This window comes from Poecilia reticulata, chromosome 19, assembly GCF_904066995.2.
Source record: "Poecilia reticulata chromosome 19, P_reticulata-male-v2, whole genome shotgun sequence".
In the NCBI taxonomy this organism is placed as follows: domain Eukaryota; kingdom Metazoa; phylum Chordata; class Actinopteri; order Cyprinodontiformes; family Poeciliidae; genus Poecilia; species Poecilia reticulata.
Genome location: NC_088848.1, coordinates 24,475,328 through 24,495,814, shown reverse-complemented (window position 1 = coordinate 24,495,814; position 20,487 = coordinate 24,475,328). Strand labels below are relative to the sequence as shown.

The 20,487-nt window shown below is 41.3% G+C and overlaps 1 protein-coding gene across 1 annotated transcript in view; it reads right to left on the bottom strand.

Annotated features, from left to right (window-relative positions):
- The window catches only part of ryr2a (ryanodine receptor 2a (cardiac)), a 122,455-nt gene that overhangs the window by 85,498 nt on the left and 16,470 nt on the right, over positions 1 to 20,487 (bottom strand). Inside the window, exons 11-18 of the mRNA XM_017310781.2 lie at positions 18,364 to 18,572; positions 10,805 to 10,975; positions 10,246 to 10,391; positions 9,988 to 10,102; positions 9,398 to 9,558; positions 7,761 to 7,920; positions 1,262 to 1,348; positions 317 to 448 (exon numbers count right to left, since the gene is read on the bottom strand). Of these exons, the coding sequence (XP_017166270.2) occupies positions 317 to 448; positions 1,262 to 1,348; positions 7,761 to 7,920; positions 9,398 to 9,558; positions 9,988 to 10,102; positions 10,246 to 10,391; positions 10,805 to 10,975; positions 18,364 to 18,572 (1,181 nt within the window). The remainder of the gene's footprint in view (positions 1 to 316; positions 449 to 1,261; positions 1,349 to 7,760; positions 7,921 to 9,397; positions 9,559 to 9,987; positions 10,103 to 10,245; positions 10,392 to 10,804; positions 10,976 to 18,363; positions 18,573 to 20,487) is intronic.

The following is a 20,487-nucleotide window of genomic DNA, read 5'->3' as shown; positions in this document are numbered from 1 at the left end:
GACTGTTCAACTCAAAGTAAAACCATAGCTATAACGTTTGGAATAAAACGTCAAAGAAACAAATTCTGTCAGGGCAATTAGATTTTTTTCCTCCAATAACTTTTTTTTTTTTGCCATTAGTAACTCTGGTAGATATTGTCTCAGACACAAAAGAAGAAAACCAAGAAATCAAAATGACATATTCTGAGAATGAAAACCTTCTCAAATACAGCTTAATATATTGTAAAATATATACAGATGACATTAGAATTTCGCATGTTATTTTGAAAATCTGATCTGATAAAAAAAACATGGAAGAGCCATCTCCTCGACATACCTTGAGGAAGTGGTTGGGAACACGGCTCCATAACACTGGAGTGAGAAACTGGACATGGAGGCGCGGGGGACACTGGGGAGCTGGGTTCTTCCTCTCACTTTTAAACAAACCAGCTGACAGAGGCATCACATTCTGCCAGGACATACACACAAAGTGGGACAACAGCATTAACACATCACACCTTCATCTTGAACAAAAAAGAAGTTCTGTTATGTTTCCTAGGCAATGCTGATGAAGATGAAAAAAAATATAATTCTTTTATCTGAATTAAGAGGTTTGTCATTGGTCACCGTTTTCTAAAGTAATATTTAATAAAAACAACTATTTCAAACAACAAGCACACAAAACTAGAATGTTTTGACTTTTATTTACTGGTTCAACCAACCACAAAGACCCAGATGCAGTTACATTCAAAATGGATCAGTGCTACTAGACCAGAAGTTATACACTTCATACTTTCTAAATTATGCTCTGTTGGAGAAAAAGTTCAAAATGATGCATGTTTAACAGAAAAGTGTTTGTGTCACTGAGTTTTATATTCAGGAGGGTTTAACCTCTGTGTCGCCTTTTACAGCCACTACATTTTAGTTGATTTTTCTGTGCTTCATCATTAATCCAAAGACAGGAAAGAAAAAAAAGAAAAACACATTTTTTTTTTCGGGCAAAAAAAACAGACTTATTTCTTCCTCCCACCTTCCTAGGAAGTCTTTCTGCTGAGGTGATATTCCTGACAGTCCTGACAAGATTATCTGGTCTAATGAGACAAAGACTGAACTCTGTGCCAGGAGTCACATTTGGATAAACTTTCACCATCCTTAAAGTTAAGGATGGTGGTGGCAGCATCATGATATGGGGATGTTTTGCAACAGCAGCACAATTAATACACTCCTAAAAGTAAAAACAAGATTCATCCTGCAGATTGTGCCAGTGTGGATTCCCACATACCTTAATCCGGCCAAGTTCAAACTGGAAGACGTTGGGACTGGTGGCCTTGGCAAAAACAGCTGGAAACAGTTTTGTACTGGGCTCCACCTGTTAACAGAGGACAAGGCTTTCCTGACCATTCAAGTTCTAGTGATTTCAAACCGGCACATTGTCTGACTTTTTTTATTTATTTATACACACATATACATCCACCCGTACTATAAAAAATTGACAAAAGTGAAAACAATCCTCAACCTCCATATGTTGAAGGTGAAATCCTGTCCTTTGACATGAAGTGGTTGTGAAGCTTAGACTGACTTACCGGAAGCTGTTTTACTGGTTATGCTTCATTTGTCTAAGGCTGTTGGAGGACAACTTATGGTGTACTGTCCATTTCATTTACTCGCTGTTTCTGCCTGATGTTAATCACTTTGTTTTCTTAATTTATTCTTCTCTTTCTTCATTTCTCTCTCCTGGTCTCTAACCTTCAGCCTCTACTGGTGCTACTTCTTAGTTCAATGTTCCCAGGAACTGTTAACAGCCTAATGGAGGAGCACTGGTGTAATGACTTGAAGGCAACACCTGATTGTGCTATAAAAATGGTAATATGTGACTGTGAAACACATTACATTGCCTCCAACATGTAGCGTGATTTCATCCATGTTGCTGACCAACATGTGTGTTCACTATACAGTATAAAGACAGCCAGTTCCACTAACATCCCTTTTTGATATGGAAAACATTTGAAAAGGTACAGACACATTTGGTTGAAGGAAATGGAGCAAAAGCGGAAGTTCAGACTGGAAGACTCCGCCCCCTCCGTTCGCCCATCGACGTCATGCTCATCTCTGACCTCAGCGCTGGACCTCACCCGGCGCGTCCAATCAGCAATCAAGCTCTGCATAAAGGATCCACACCCAGCTGCGTTCAACCCGTTCATCTACACGCCTCAGCTGCTCCACCCACAGCTTCGTGATTTCCCGTCCATCGATGCGCGTGGTCGTGATGAGCACTGAGAAAAGCACGCGCTTGTTTGAGGAACTACGGACACCGTGAAAGCTCAAACATGTTTCGGCAAAGTTGTCACACTTTCTTCAAGTTTTTGCGGGAAACTAATAGTAATACTACTACTAACTGTCAGGACGCTCCTCAGATGCAAGAGATTCCTCGCCTGACTGTGATTTCTCCATCTCTCGCTCCCTCGCCACCTACTCCACGATCCATCTCTGGCAAGCGGACACGTGATCCCACCGTTTACAATCTACGCCGTCTTTCTTCGCCTCAGCGCCTTCACACCGGTGCCACGCTATGGATCAGCCACGCCTACAGCTTCCCTCTCTTCTGCATGGCCGCTGTCAGCCCGCTCAGCAACATCTCTCTGATTTTCCCTCACTACGCCTGTTTCAAGCTACCAGGGTAAGACGTAGCGTTCTCATGTCTCATTCGTGTCTCGCATCACTTCGTAATGCAGACTCTTTTTAATTAGTTTATTCCCTCCTGGACACGTTGGCTGTATATGCATGCATCAGGTTCTAAGGTTCAAGGACTTTTACCTGAACGATTGACTTGGCTAGAACATCGTGACCTGTTTCTCCGAGGCGTCTTTAAACATAACATTAGTTCAGCAGGTGACCAGCTGTTGCGTAAGAGCTGCAAGGCGAATGTTGGAATCCAGGCAGACATGGAGGGACATCTTCCGCCCATCTTTAACGGGTCACCGCAGTTATCCATCTGCTTCACATTAGTTATTTGTCGCTAGTCAGCGCACTATTCTTTGTCATGAGTTATATTATAACTTATGCTACCCAGGCCCGGCAGCATGGCGGACATCTGGGTGCATTGCCGGTAGATGTGCGGCAAAGCTAAAGATGTATGAGGGCCGCACTGGGATAACTCAGGGAATTGTAAACTGTCCGACTGGCCAACTCTTTGATACTCCTGCATCAATTTGGTAGTAGAGTTTCCTCCACTTCCCTTATCGTGTCCTCTGCAACCTCATTCTGCAATTAAAACAGTTTTTATGTGCCGCTAACATCGTAATCCATTTCTCAAACCGCCTACAAAACGCAACTTGAGCCCAGAGACGTTCACACCAGTTGCCAACACCATAGGAGCTGCTAGTATAACGTCTAGTTAGTACTTTGCTCAATCTAACCGTCCGAGTAGAGTAATGCCGCTGGATGCAGGTGATTAGTTACGACTAATCTCAATACAACCCCTTAAACTTGTTGACAAGACGCCCGTGGCTATTGTCGTTGTGTATGTTCAGCTACACAGATTAATTCTGCCTGTTGAAGATTTTAGGTTGTAATACATTTTGGGACAATCTCTGGCTCCATCTTCTTCTCACAGATCCCAGGTTCTCCCGGCGGGCCGAAGTGAAACCACACAGAAAACGAGTGTAGACGTCACAGAATTAGTTTAATCCAAAAGACTCGTATGAAATTACAACAAACTGCAGAACAGAGACGTGCATTAATTTACCTGAGACAAATGGAAAGGAGAAGGAAAGCAAAGACGTGCTTAGACGAATTGCAAGACCAAATCCAAGTAGTTACTCCTGTGTACGAAGTTCTTTAGTAAAGGCGTATTCTAGTCTTTTATTTATTCAAATAAGGCGTATCTTTGCTCATCCAACCAGGAGCTGTCTTTGACCCTCTTTAAAGTTAGACACTCCATGCACTTGGTTTTCAAGATAAAGGCCCAGTTGTCACCTTTATCTAATCAAAGTGGAAGCAGAACTTCTCCTCTACTGGCCTGAACTCCTGCTGTTTCACGACTTTTCACAGACTGTGTGAAAGCTGGAACTTCTCCTGATGGTTTCCCACACAAAGGGCAGTTCAAAAGATCTTTGCAAACAATCTGGTTTATCTACAGATAACATAAAGGTTAATGGGGCAGAATAAGTTATTAATCCCGAAACTAAAATTAGTCTTTCCAATCAAGACACGGCAAGTTTTAAAACTAGCATATTTAAAATGTATTTTTTATCATGATCTAAACAGTCGATTCAGTTAATCTCGTCTGGAGCAGGGGTTTGCTCACAGTGTCTCTGCTGGCCTTCACATACCAGCGGCTTGAGGCATGAATTATCATTTACATAATTGTGGACTTTTGCCCTGATGCGTGCAGTAGAGTGGCTTGCCAACGTAACATGGAGTCGGCCAATAATTCCTTTTATTTCGGTTGAGTCCGTCCAGCGCTTTTACTAATTATTAATCAGCCTTTAATTCCTGTTGACGAGGGCCATCGTTCAATCATTGTTTCTAAAAAATTTTTGCTCAGTGTCCACTCACTACTTATCAAAGCAACCTTAAATAGAAACTGGTTAGTCTCAATATAAAACGTGGGGTATTTTTAGCATTCGGTTTATAGGAATTTTTTCCAGATGCGCAACGTATAGTGGTTGATGTTTCATATTTCATTCCGGTAGCACAGTTCAGAACAATCCAGAGGATTTAAATGTTCTGGCAGTCGCTATTCCAGCAGGTGATCAACAAGTAATCCTTTTCATAGCTTAAGTTTTAGGTTTTTATTAGCTGTTGAACTTCTGGATATTCCTGGTCTACTTGCTTCGCCGCCATCAACCGAGCTGCCCCATATTCTGATGAGTCCTGTTCAAGTCCCATTGGTCGCTTCTCAGTTCTTATCTCAAGATCTCCCAAAATCGGCAGATTATTTCCCAGGTCATCCTGCCACTTTCAAGTTATGTAGTCTGGTCTCACACTCAAATGTGCTCATTCCAGTCTCACTTCTGGGCCAATAGCCATTAGACACTTACCAGTCATTCTTGAGGGTCTGTCACTATGGTAATCAGCTCTTTCAGGTATCCTAAAGCTCACGGCCCCATCTGGAGACTGAACCCCCAACCTTATTGCCAGGTCCAAGTGAAGTTCATTCGCATGGCACGTCTCAACAAGTCAAAGCTTTTCTATGAGTTTAAGATGACATTTCCTTTCTATTTCCCATTTTAAATTCAGTCTGTCGGGCTAGGCCCCTTTTTGGGGAGGATCTCCTATATAGTTGGTTCAGCTTCACCTTCATTTCAACAGCTTGAGTTTCCAGCTTTTTATGAAATTGTTCCACAGCCTTGACCCGTTTCCTGAGGGGCTAACTCCACAAGCAATCCCTAGTTGTCGCTCTCAACAGTTGTGTTACCATAAAGCTGAACCTTCACCAGTCCGTTTCATGTCATCAACCGACTTTAATCTTATTTCTGTTTGTTTCACCCCTGATCATTTTGACTCTACTGTTGATGAGCCGTCTCTCTCCACCTCTGCCCAGTCCAGTTCAGCTATTGGACGGAATCGCTCATTTCATGTTTAATCTCAGGTCTCGCTCTGTAATTTATTAGCGAGAGCTCCCTCAGTGCCTAGGTGAGCACTGCGCATTTCGCTGGTGGTGGTTGGTCTTTTCTTACCTAAAGCAAGCATTCTTATCCAGTGATTTGTCCCATTTTCCTACTCGTGCCTCCATGCTGCCACCTACAGGTCACATCACAAACACACTCCTTTTACCCCAACCTAAGTCTAGTGAGTTTCTTTTACCATCTTTCATTATTGATTACTTCCCCTCTTGATTTTTTTCCTTCTCTCTCCATTGCTAACTCCTTTTTTTTTTTTTTTTTTTTGGCTTTTTCTCTGTCCCTGCTGCTGGCCCATGTCCTAGCCTTTCTCTGTGTTGGTCCATGTCTCAGTTGTTTTTTCCCTCATACTTTTCAGCGTGGCTCCCTTACAGCGGGCACCTATCCTCCATGTTTTTGTGTCTCCTATCTGATCCCATTTCCTGCCTGGCTCCACGCCTTCAACTATCCTTCACTCTCTTGCCTGTTCTTATTTCGGCCCTTTCTCTTAACAGACTTTCACTCTTCAGTTGGGCATCACCCATCCATCCATTTTCTTCCGCTTATCCGGGGTCGGGTTGCGGGGGCAGCAGCTTCAGAAGGGAGGCCCAGACTTCCCTCTCCCCAACCACTTCTTCCAGCTCCTCCAGGGGAACCCCAAGGCGTTCCCAGGCCAGCCGAGAGACATAGTCCCTCCAGCGTGTCCTGGGTCTTCCCCGAGGCCTCCTCCCAGTGGGACGTGCCGGAACACCTCACCAGGGAGGAGTCCAGGAGGCATCCTGACCAGATGCCCGAGCCTCAACTGGCTCCTCTCGACGTGGAGGAGCAGCAGCTCTACTCTGAGTCCCTCCTGGATGACCGAGCTTCTCACCCTATCTCTAAGGGAGAGCCCAGCCACCCTGCGGAGGAAACCCATTTCGGCCGCTTGTATCCGTGATCTTGTTCTTTCGGTCATGGCCCAAAGCTCATGAACATAGATGAGGGTGGGAACGTAGATCGACGGGTAAATCGAGGGCTTCGCTTTTTGGCTCAGCTCTTTTTTTCACCACGACGGACCGGTTCAGCGACCGCTTCACGGCAGACGCTGCCCCAATCTGCCTGTCGACCTCCTGCTCCCTTCTTCCCTCATTCGTGAACAAGATCCCCAGATACTTAAACTCCTCCACTTGAGGCAGGACGACCCCCCTGACCCGGAGAAGGCACTCTACCTTTTTCCGGTTCAAGACCATGGCCTCGGATTTGAAGGCACTGAGCCTCATCCCGGCCGCTTCACACTCGGCTGCGAACCGCAGCCTTGGCAGAGTAGAACTTACTGCCGGCAATGCGGACCAGACTCTGACACCCGTATCAAAGGGCCTGGTACCCCATACTCCCGGATAACCCCCCACAAAGCCCCCCGAGGGACACGGTCGAACGCCTTCTCCAAGTCCACAAAACACATGTAGACTATTTGGGCGAACTCCCATGCACCCTCCAGGACCCTGCTGAGGGTGTAGAGCTGGTCCAGTGTTCCACGACCAGGACAAAAACCACACTGCTCTTCCTGAATCCAAGGTTCGACTATCCGACGGACCCTCCTCTCCAGGACCCCTGAATAGACCTTACCAGGGAGGCTTAAGAGTGTGACCCCCCTGTAATTGGAGCACACCCTCCGGTCCCCCTTTTTAGACAGGGGGACCACCACCCCAGTCTGCCAATCCAGGGGAACTGCCCCCGATGTCCATGCGATATTGCAGAGTCGCGTGAGCCAACACAACCCTACAACATCCAGAGCCTTAAGGAACTAAACAGAGGTGATGTTCCACGTCGCCTCTCTGGTGGGGCATCACGATCTCATGAAAACCCCCCATCAATGAAATTTAATTCCTCCTACCAGCTTCTCACCCTCTAGTCTTCTGCACTCCATTGGCTGCCAGCCCGTACTGTACTTCTCTCCCTGCATCCCCAAGTCTGCACTCAAGTTTTAGGTATCACCTTTCCTCGGGCGTCGGCCCCCTTTTTTGGGGGAGAGCATCCCTAATCAGTTATCGGGATATTCATCGAGTTCACTTCAAATCTCAGCTCGAATTAGCTGCCGGGGTCCGAGCGCCAAAGAACTGTTATTCATTCCTGTCATTAAATCTTTTAATTGTTCCCCTTTCTGTCCGTCTGAGTCTTTCCAGATTGAACTGTGTGTACCTGGTAGTACATGCTGAGCTCTTTCCCATTGGCTGTGAAGGACAGCAAGCCGTTTGTTGTGTCCACCAGGCAACCGATCTCCAGGCCGTTATTGTTCCTGCCCTGTCCTGGGCTGCTGCTCTCTCCAGCCCACACCATGTAGCAGTTACTGCGCTTTATGCTGCAGGACATTTAGTAGGACAGGACATTTTAGATTAACATCAGGATTAAACCCCCCCACCAACAATCCGAAACAGACTAATGTATAGAGGAACTAAAATTCTTGTTGTTCTTACTTCTGAATGACTTAAGTTTATTCATTATCACTAAATGAATAAAACATGGAACAGATTTTTGGACAAATATTGAAACACATCCTAGCTGTACTGTACACAACATCCAGATGTTGGGAAAGAGAAGATTGCAAACACTGAGACTGCGTAGAGCCTGACTGAGAACCAGAGATTATTCATTAATCATGTAATCTCTAAAATATTCAATTTTTTATTACAATAATGACACAAAAATTATAAGCAACGCAAGCTTTAAAACATTCTTACAAAGCTTAAAGGAAATCTATGAAAACTTCTTATAGCCTGTTTTAAAATAAATGTTAAAATACAACTTTTATTTAAGGCTCGCGTTTGCTCTCTTTAGGACATTTTTTACATGTGGATCAAAAGCATTAAAACCATGAGACAGACTATAATGAGATCAGAAGGCCAGCCTATGCAGTCATTGACTCTTTTCTTGCTGTGTTCTGATGAAAAGACCATGGATGGAGAATCTAGGAGATTCAGCCAAAATATCTAGGCTCACATGCCGAATATAAACAGCTGTAAACAGGCACCTGAGAAACCAGTGTAGAGATAAACCTGGTATCAAATATGCAGGTTATTAGTTGTCAATGCTGCCATTCAGAGGCCAATTCACAGGAGAACAGCGCTACTTTTCCTGTGACTTCGCATGTCCCCTTTCCATTCTCTGCACATTAAACTAAACTAAACAGATCTCCCAGTGTAAACATGCTTTTTGGAAAAGCTTTGTTGATTTGTTTAAATCAAAAACTTTCATGGTTATGTAAATTCTAGAAATCATAAACTATGAAAAAGATAGAACTCTTATAGGTTAGCTCTATTGTTGAATCTAAAAGTTGAATGTAGTTTTTCTCTCATTTCAGAAAATAAAACTTAAATTATATAGATTCATTAGAGTGAAATATTTTAAGCCTTTAGTTCTTGTAGTTTTGATGTTCAAGACTTAAAGGCAGCAAAAACTTTAGTTTCTCAAAAAATCTAAGTAGTAGCTACAACTGGGTCATAATTAGTTGAGTGAAAGGGAAAAATTGTGGGAGGTAAAGGTGAACCAGCAACAGGTCTGTGAAAAAATCCATTCAAGAATTTGGGCAGGCTTCACATGGAAAAATAAAGGTTGAAATATTTTAAGCTGTATATTTAAATTTGCATAATATGAGTTTAACTTTCTGAAATAATTGGTAAATATTAAACTTTTTTAATGGTTTCCATGCACAGTACTGGTATGACATATTTAGACTTGATGAAGGCTAAAACGTATTTAGATGAGATGGAGTTATTAGAGGCAGGAGAACAGCGCTACTTTAACAACAAATCTGTGACAAAGTGTGTGACTTTACTAACCTCTCGTGAACCTTTCCTTTCTCATCTCCCAAGGTAACGGTGACAGTTCGGACTTTGTTCAGCTCAAAGCTCGGGTCATACTGATGGAAGTCAGAGGTAACCCAGCCAACCCACACACTGCTGGGCTCCTGACCAGGGAAGATCCGCACTGAGTAGTAGTACTGCACAGGGAGTGAGAGGCTCAGTCAGCTCATCTTTACCTGCTGTCATTTAACAGCCTCAAAACAACAATTCACAAACAGACCACACTGATCATTGAAATCATTTCAGTTATGTAACGAATTAAATCATGGTCTGCTTGGGTCATTGCTGTAGTATTTGAGTGACAGTTGCAGCAGTGTGCCTGTGTAAATTTCTTGGCATATGAGAAGGATAATTATGAGGCAGGATGTTCCTGTCCAAAAGATCTGAGGAAGTTGGGCTCATCTGGTGATCAAAGTGTGTGCTACTGTCTTAAATGTGAAGTGGGAGCATTGCTGTTCTATTGTATTGCACTATGGGGTATAGAGTTCTTGAAGCGTGTGCATCTCTGATTGAATTTGAGTCATAAGGCCATTGCTGATAGGAAGAAGCAGGTCTGGTCGTCTTACAGCAGAAGCTTGCATTAGGACTTCATAGCCCTCTCTGTCTTCGACCGCCACTTCCTCTGACAGGCGAGCAGATGATGGACAGCTGTTGTCTGGCTTGTTTTTCTTCAGTGTGAACCTGACAAATCACATCACTGGCTTCAGTTTCCATTTTATTACTCACACAAAGACAGGAACAAAGTTATATTCCCAAAAATGAGTCCAATTAAAATGATAATTTTAATCATCTGAAGGATAACATTTGAAGACAAGGCAGGTTACCGTTGCTTTAGCTTGGCGGGCTTCTCCTGGGTGTAGTCTTTGTGGTTGTTGAATTCATCTCTGTCATGTCCACTGGGACCATTGGGACCATGAGATGACTTCAACAAGACTTCAAAGTCTGACACAGTTTCAAAATCCTCCAGCTCCTACAGAGAGAGAGAGAGGCAATAGAACACATCAGGGCTGGGAGCAGCCAGCAGTCCATCCTAACAGTGAGATAATGGAGGAACTGAGTAAATGTCAAGTTTAGGCAGTGAAAGTGGTTGAAATTAGATGTCGAACCAGTTTACAGGAATAATAGAGATATTGTCTATTGATGGTGAGGTGAAATGTCCAATGCCAATAGTTCTTCATAGATCCGTTTAAACTAAATACATGTGTTCCTTTATCAGACTTGGGATTTTTGCAAAAAAGAAGGTAATGCATAAGGCAAATTTACATGTTAAGCAAAATAGTTAGTTAATGATCAATGATGATGTAGAACAACTATGATGAATCATGATGGCAGCAGGTCTTGATTGGTGGAAGGCATGGCTGATCTAATGGTCGTATCTGTTACCCTCTTCGGTGAGAACAGGCTGCCATAAGACGGGGATCTGGATTCAGCGCACTCTATAGGCATGCTCAGCCTGTAGAAAGTGATGTCATTGTAACTGTTCTGGGAACCAAATGACCTCTGGGTGACCTTAAGGCAGGGACACGACTCCACTGTTCCATCCATCCTGGTCACCTGGAACACAAAAGTTTATGTTTTAAACAGCTTGGAATTATCATTGCAAAGTTTATTCAAGTTTTAATATTTATTTGCATTGAAAACACTCTACAACTTATGTGTTCACACTGCAGCCTGAAGTAACCCAATTCAGATTTTTTTCCTGTGGCCGTTCACACTTCCACATATATGCAACCTGTATGTGTTCTGCAGTGTGAAAGGGCCAACGACCTGAAAGTGTCCCGCATGCGCAGTAGAGGGCTCCTCATGGAGCGCTGAGTCGTACATAAAGGCGTCCGCCATCTTCTATGTGGCAGCAGGGCGATCGGAGCTCCTTAAGTTCTGTGCTATGTGGACTTGTTTAAACCGTTTTACGAAACAAACTGGATTCATTAGGATTACCTTCCCCAGGTAAAGATGAGAATTACTTGACTTTGCAGCCAGAAATTCGCTTCTAAACAACCAAAAAATATTTCTTATGTAGCTTAATGGCCCGAAGTTAACCGCTGATTGTTAGAGTAGCAGCTAATGTTTTCACACTGTTTGATGAGAAACTGCTGTTGGAGGAGAAGTTCATTAAAAACCAGAGGATTTAGTGAGTAAAGGTCAGTCAGGATCAGAGCTGGAGCTGCTGGTCTTCAGTCTGTTTCCAGCTCAGCTTCTCCATGTCGGTATTTAGCTATAAAGATGCTACTAGTCAGAGCCCAACATGCTGGAAATGGCTTTTTATGAATGTGAAGGAAACGTATACAAAACATATATCGTATGTATTTTTTATTTTACTTTTGGATAATGTCTTTTATTCTTGGCTTTAGCCTGTGAACCAGGACGTCTCAGAAGTCATTGAGTTCTCCCAGTGTGACCAGCAGACTGAAGCCTGTGACCAGTGTTCCCAGTATAATAGATAAATGTTTTATTCTTTCACTTTTTGTGTACCGTATTTTCCGCACTATAAGGCGCACCTTTAATGAATGGCCTATTTTAAAACGTTTTTCATATATAAGGCGCACCGCATTATAAGGCACATAAAATAGACGCTACAGTTAAGGGTTGCCACCCGTCCTGTATTGAACCCATACGGGACACAATTTGTTCCATGCTGTACAAATGTGAATGTATAATAATCGGGTGAAAGTAGTTTTAAATTCTTGGGGGTACTATGACAAAAAGTTTCTGTGCTGATGAATTTTTTTGCGAAGCGCTAAAAGCTGGTAGCTCTTGAATTGCTACAGAATAAAGCTGTATTTCCTCCCTCAGCCCACTGGCTGCAATGTTGACACCTTGAGGTGCCATGAGACCTAAATCCTGAACATCATGGCATGGAGTGCATCCCGGTTTTCCATGTCTGGCATATAATAATTAATTTTAGCTTTTAAACTGGTTCTATTGATCCTGTGTCCAGACAGAGGGATAATCAGTAGCCCAGCATCATGACCTGTTTGTTCTGAAGATCCTGTAGCTTCCACTTGTCTTCCTAACATGGCGCCTCCTCACCCTGACTCTCATACTGACAGGAGGAACCACAGAGCTCTGTTAGGTTAAAGCTCATCTTCTGAAGTAGGGATATTTTTCCTCCAACAGGTTCCAGAGGAATCACCTCAAACCAGATGTTGGACTGGATTTTATTTCAATGTCATTTGTGAATGTTAGAGCCTCATTTTTAACAGTGGAGCTATAAAGGTTGAAAAGGTTATTATTTTGGAGAAAGTCTCATCAACATCAATATTTCCATGTGGTAGAAGCCATTTGTTTGTTAGATACTTAATGAAACATATTTACCGTGTTTGATGTTTGTTGTAATTGACTTATACTCACAAAGAACAAGGTAATTAGTCCAAGTTTGTCGTTTATTGAACGTTCAGAAACTACAGCGGCTGTGATGAGCCACAGCAAAGGTAAACAAGGTAAAACAACCCGAACAGGTGATCAACTCTAAACCACTCACACCTTTTTACTCTCTGTCATTTAAGCACACCCGTTGCCGTGGCAACCTCCTGCACTCCACAGGCCGACCAGAGATTATGTTAAAAACATAACATTTAGTCCGTTACGATATCAGGTTTTCAGGCTTGATATTTATTTTCCGATCATTAATAACCTTCCCTGAACACAGTGGTGGTTGATTAGTTCATTTTAACTCCTGCTCTGCTAGTTATTTTGGTAATGGAACCGAAACGCACAGAATTGCGCAACACCTTGTTGAAACAATCACTGAGATTATTATTGTTGTTGGGTCATTAATTTGAACACGTTTGTAGATTTTTTTTTTTTTTTGTTCTTTAATAAAGTTACGAACGTTTTTGATAAGGAGTCAGAGGAGGACATGCTGGTCTCAGCGTCCTGGTGGCGTTCAGTTTGTCACCTAATGCGAGATCGACTTTCCATGATCCACATGTTGCACCGCTGCTCTAGCAAAACACAAACATTTCAGAAACAATATGAAATGAGAAAAAAGTTAACTGATTAAGTCGTGTTTTAGATTGTTCTTGAAAAACGAATCAGTCACTGCTGCACAGTGAACCCATTCATGTTTTGCAGCAGACAGCCGCTCCTCTCTCTTGCAGGTGCTGCGTACCCCCCGCTGGGTCTTTTGGGGGTCCGTACCCTCTTACTTTCACCCCTGATAATAATAAAGAAGTGGTCCTCCAGTACTTTATATAGTAGTCTGCCCCAGTCATTGTTTGACTCACGGTGTTGGTGTTGTGATATTGTTGGTCTGTGTTACCCAACTGCTTTCTGGGTAACACAGACCAACCGACACGCTGCCGCCGCAGTCTCTGTCTCTCTTTCCCCGTCCCCCCGGCTTTAAATGTGTAGGGGCTGGTCCCTTGGTAACCCTCGTCGAAGCACCCCGGATGAATGTCTAAAGCCACTTTGTTGACATAAAGAATGTCCATAAAACAGTCTGACTCCGGTTGGCGAGGAGAGCCTTCCGCGACTGGGCCGGGATGTGGCTGGACGATGGTCACCCTTTTCCGTTCCCGCACAGCATGTTCGTGGAGAACGTGGTGCTAAATGACCTGCAGACGACCTGATTATCAGGTCGGTAGGTAGATAGGCCAGTCAAACTTTATTAACAAACCAGCGGTCTGACAACTATCCCAGCATGCACCGCGCACTTCTTCTTCTACGGGCGAAAATGAAGTCGGCGGCTGCTTACTGTAGTTGCTAGACCTGTTGTGGCTCCATATTGGTCCATATATAAGGCGCACCGGATTATAAGGTGCACTGTCTGCTTTTGAGGAAATTGAAGGTTTTTAGGAGCGCCTTATAGTGCGGAAAATACGGTACTTTAAAATATCTCAATCTGAAGTAGAAGTGTATTAATACAGCTTATGTAATTAAATTAAAATAATTGACTCTTTTAGATTTATTTTCATTCCTTGTTGTCAATAGCAGTTGATGTATACTGTAATATTTTTTTCCTCTGGAAAAAAGTAAGAAAAATATGTAGTTTAATGTTTGACAATGACTGATTTATAAATCAAAAGTCATTTCTCAATGTATAAAAAATAAATAGAAGAAAATTATTTGTTTCTTGTCTTGAACCGTTAAATGTACATACAATTATGGAATTATGTTAATATATTCTTTAATTAAACACTGTAAAAGTGTGTCTGTTCATCAATGTGAATATAAAATTATCAGAATCATTTCTATCAAATAAAAACGTGCTCTTTATTCAGAAATGCCCCAAAACAATTGATCACATCTAAAGTTAGAAATGCTGTCTTTAGTCATTTCTTTGATTGCCAAGAATATTAATGTGTGTGAGAAAATGTATCAATGGCAGGAATTAATTTAAAATACTTTGTAGGACGGCACTTTCTGAAGTTTGGTCCATTTACTTGTATTAGCTTACTGGCACATATTCCACATTCAACACGGCGGACGCTGTTACGAATCGCAGCAACGTGCCGACCCGCTCCATGAGGCGTCTACGTGTTCATGTCTATGCTGCCAACCGCCATAAAAAGAAGTGCTCAGTGTTTGCGGAAGTAAATATGGAGGCTAACGGTGGAGCCCAGCTTACATATTTGAAGTTGTTGTCCAACCGGAGCAGCATATTAACAACCTCATTATAGTCCTTCATGGTTGTCGTTTTTCTTCCCGCTTACACGTATCAGGACGAAGAATAGTGACATTTGTTGAGTATCAGTGACGTCCATTTAGGATGAATGCAACCTGGACATTAGGTCACATTTGAATCGGATACATATCAAATATCCAAGTGGCCTTGATCAAATTCGAAAAGAATCCGACTTGTGTTGTTCAGATCAGATACAGGTCACATTGCCTCAAATCAAATTGGAATTGGGTCACTTGACGCAGCCTTAGATCATGATGTTCTCTTATTAATACTTATCAGTCATTATGTTATGACTATCAACAAGTTACAATAAAATGACTTCACATTAAGGGTTAAGATTGGTTTAAAGTTTAAGCCAATGACCTGAGGAGGGGGGGGATTTGTGAAATGATTTTACTATGTGGCCCTGGGCTTCAATTCAGGAATGGTACCAATTTGACCCACCAGCACACAAAGTGTTGATGCAGATGGACTCTTTGCATAATTTAAAACAATCGTTTTTTTGTTAAATATCTTTTGTTTAATATTAACTGCGTAGAAAATATTGCAACAAACATGAAAAAGCATGAATTCTGAAGCAGACATGGCTGCATCCACTCACTAAAGTTGATAATAAAGCATGAATTTCCAGAAAATTAGGAAATCGTATCTTCACTTTAATTAGACAAACTTGAGAATTTAAGTATTTCAGGTTTTTAATTGTGTACAAATTGTTGTTTTTTTGTTGAGTACTTTCTTTCATTTAAATATTGCATGTCTGTTAATTCGTAAGCAGATAAAACAAGTTTTATTTGCTTAACAAAATTAAAAGTTGTACTTTTGAATTTATTATGTTACTCTGCTAGATAAAAGGTTTGGACATCAAACTCAGTGGATCACAGCTTATCAAGTACAGCAGAAAAAATAAGTATTGAACATGTCAGTGTCTTAGTCTACTTAAAAAAATTTGTGTTGTTTAAAAAAAAGACAGTCTAATACAAAAAATCTTCCGTTAATGCGACCCCTGGCTCACACATGAGGTTCACAAACACCGATGTAGCATGTTTGTTACGTAAAGTCCAAGGCTAATAAATCTTGATCCTTTTCAAATGACTACCCTTCCTTCACCTACACCAGTATTTCTCAACATTTTTCAGCCCAGCGCCCCCCCAGCCTTTATCCAGGTCCCTCACCGCCCCCACCAAAGAATTTGTAGGCTACTTTGCACTGACCATTATTTTATTATTAATATAACTATCACTATTGTAGATGTTTTGATTTTTATGCTTGTTTCTGTATTTATCATTAAAAATTATTTGCCAGAGAACAAAAAAGCCATGTGAATAGAAATTATTTTCACAGGCGTCTATGAAAAATGCAACAAACATTCTAGCTAAAATTTGTAGGCCTAACAGCAGCCAATCAGAGTGGAAAAATATTCTTATTCTTTGCCATTTTCTAGTTGTTAAATATTCCACAAAATGACCAGATAAAAGATGAACAACATGCCAGTTTAAACTTTGAACCATTAGCAAAACGACTGAGCTGCAACATTAAAACATGGATAGAACTGTAACTACATTAATCATAACTCTTCTTCTCTTCAGTGTTTGTCAGTTTCTGGTGGTGCAGCTCTGTGCTGCCTTCAGGAGAATGGGACATCAGAGTATCATCCATAAAACTTCATCCTCATGGCATTTATTGTTCAAACCAGAGCTTTCAGTGGAAAAACTAAAGTTCCTTTTAATGCCATAGAAATATGAGACAGAAACATGGATTATATCTTTATATAGACCTGACTATTGATTATAGATTAATAGTTTTACTGGACAGAAATTACAAAGAACAAATCTGGTTCTTAATCAAATCCTAATGAGTCAAATTGAAAGTGTCATGGAGTCATCAGCCTCATGACATTAACACTGACATGAAAAATAATATTGAAGAAATAAAAATAAAAATATCAAATCTAATTAAAAACATAAAAGTGATCAGTTATTTACAGTTATGGTCTGTAAGATATATTTATTCTCAGTGCCAGATGTGGTTTCAATAATATTATTTTACCTTTTATCTGGAAATAGTGTCTGTTTATTCTTGCCATACAGTCTCTGTATTAATTATTGCTCGAAAGGTCTTGCCATACCAGTTTATTCCTCTGTATTTACTTTAGTTTCTTAGTTTATTCTTGCATTTTGTTCTTCATTCATTTCATTTAGTTTCATTTGATTAGTTTTATCCTCTCTTAGTTTATTGCTATGTCCACTTTAGTTTCTTTGCTGTTGCTACATTTATTTTATAGTTTATTGACCATCAGTAATCTTCACTCATCACCTGCTGCGCCGCCTAATCGTCATGTGTTTCACATCATGTGTTGATTTTTTATTGTTCAGCGTCGGATTCTCTGTTTTTATGCCATAATTCACATCTAGTTCGTCGCTCCGTTTTATGTCCTGCTTCTCTTGTTTCAGAGTTTTGCACAATGTTCGCGTCTTTTTTTTTTTTTTTAACCCCTAATGTGCAGGGCGGTCGGGAAGCGTATCGATGGGGAAAAGGCAGTCTGACATAAACCTTTTAAAACAACGGAAACAATTTCTGCATTCTGATTATTGAAATTTAAAAGTGCTGTGTTGTTCTATCACACCCGTTTCATACCGGACCACTTACAGCACCGTGTTAACGCTATAAAATGAACGCTCTCTATCGTGGTATCACCCATGGAGGGATTTCTTGATTTCTTTATTTAAATGGGTTCATTTTTCAGAGGGATACACAGTGAGGGTATCGGGATTTTAGCTACCAGTAGCAGGAGAACGGAGCTGCGCCAAGAAGCTAACAGAAGCTACAAACACTGAATAGAAGAAGAGCTGCCATCGATACAGTTGCAGCCAGGCATGATTTAATGTTACACAATACAGTTTTACCAAGTTGCTCAAAGTCTAAACTGGTATTGTTCTACATTTAAGGTGTAAAGTTTACCTTCGACCAAACGCCCCCCAAAGGCATCCCAGCGCCCCCCTTTTGTAAAAATGTCCGCCAGCGCCCCCTGCCATCCTCTGAACGCCCTCTGGGGGGGCGGTACCGCCCACGTTGAGAACCGTTAACCTACACCTAAGACTTAACACAACCTTTGGCACAATCGGCAAAACTAGTTCAGCAGGATTCCTAAAAACTACGGCTGATGTTCAGAGCCCAAACATAAAGTATTGTTTGGTAACCAATTGTTTGAATCAGGTTTGGAACCTGATTAGTAGTGACTAGTAGTAAATTAGTAGTGATTAGTAGTGACTGTCCTTCTACACAGGACAGAGTGTGTCTGTGTAGAAGCTCTGCTTACCTCAATGTGTTGGTGGTTGGGAGGCACAGGCACAAACTGAGGCAGCCTCTTGCTGAGCCACATGGTTACATCCCGGTTCATGTTGACGGCGAACGGCTCATAGCCTTCCTGCAGGCCACAGATGGTGAAGTACTTCAGAGTGCTGACATCTTTACCAAAATCCATCCTCCCAACCTGACACATTCCCAGACTGCACACTGGGATGAAGCCTGGGACAGACATAAGCACTCAAGTTATCCATGGTGCCTAATTCATTTTGTAACACCACAAATAGGGGATCTGTCAAACTCAGTAAGATGTTGTTTTCATTGCATAAAAGAACCAGATTTACACAGAAACTACAGAGAGGTTTGTGACCTGTTGAACAGGTTAAATATCTGGACTTCTGGGTCCGTATTATCAAAGATTCTCTAAGTCCTCTCAGAGAGCTGCCATCAACATTCCTGCTAAGGAGCTCCAGCTTCAGCGTGATTCAGTCGGTGCCTCTGTCTTCATGGCTCAGTGAGAGTGTGTGTTTGAAGCCATTACTAGATGTGATACTGTCTTCTAGGAACTGTGATTGGTTGATATGCAAAACAAAATAATACCTAAAAGAAACAAACATGCAACCGGCAGGTGATTGATAGAAATTAACTGATCATGAATGACATTACATGTATGTGAATGAATGAGATACTCATACTTGTTTGAGCAAGAAGTTTCATGGAAAAGGCAGGGCATAATTTTGCAGATGGCATCATGCATCCATGATTCTAGACTAAGCAACTTTGGCAAAATGTGTAATTTGAGAAAGGCCAGTAAGCATTCATAATTTTGAATAGTATTTTCTCATCGCTGGTGCCAACACGCAGTGTGACCTGTGCCTTAAACGAAAGAGCTCCTATGATCTTCTGACTATCTGTACTACCTCGTCAAATTTTCCTACCGTATCGCATCTAGACATCTATGTTTATCTATCGGTGCTACCTTTAGAAAACCTCTGAGGATATAGCAGAGACAACATCAATGGTCATAGGAGCTCTTTCATTTAAGGCACAGGCCAGCTGTTTGTTAGCTCACTGTCACTGGTTGATTCCTGTAACACTGCAACCTATTATACATGCCAATGTTGCTCTGATGGGATCTACGCGATGCGATCTCCAAATTATGCCCCGCCTTTTCCGTGACACCTCACACAGACAACTGCGAGCCTCTCACATACATGTATAGTCATTCATTCAGTCTAGTATTAGTTCACACATACATACATACATTTTTGACTTCTCACTCAGACAAGTACTGTATGTCTGTATACTTTACATGGTATTATATTTTAACAGCGTGTGCAGTTTTAAGTGTATGTGTGTGTGTGAGTCCGTAATAGCGTGAGAAAAATTGCATGTGTCTGATGTTTTAATGATCTATATGTGCAATTTTAGTCTTGTAAGTGTATGTATGAGTCTATAGAAGTGTGTAAGAGAAAACATGTCCTGAGTGTCCACTCATGTTACCCCTGCACCATCACAGCACCTCTCTCTCCTACTTCACAGAATTACCAATTACCTCAAATATTTGAAATAAATAATATCTACACAAATTATACAACTCTGGTTCCAGAAAAGAAAAAAAAAACTCAAGTAAAGGTTTTGTATTTGGATGCGCACAGCATTAAGTCAAAGTACTTTCGAACACAGAAAAAAAAGTACAACTATCAAAAACGTATGTTTTTGATATCAAAAACTTACTTTTTCTAAATGTTCATCACAAAAACATAATTAAATGTTTTGAAATCAAATTAATATTCTGAGAAAGATAACCAGAGCAAGTAAAAAAGCAGTTTCTAAATGGTGATTTTATTTATCAAGAGAAAAAAAAAACATAACCAAACCAACCTGACCCTTTGTGAAAATTAAAAAAATTCAAAATTCAAAAATACTTTATTAATTCCAAAAACAAATTAAAGAAAAGGTTATTCCCCCCCCCCCCCTTATTAAACCGTGATTAAATGTGATTTCACACCAAGGAAGGATTACAGTCAGACCTGTGAATCAAGAAATCACTTAAACAGAACTTGTTTGAAAACTTGACATAAGCTAACTGATTTCAAAGTCATGTTACAAAGGCCTTTCTAAGTCTTTGGGACTC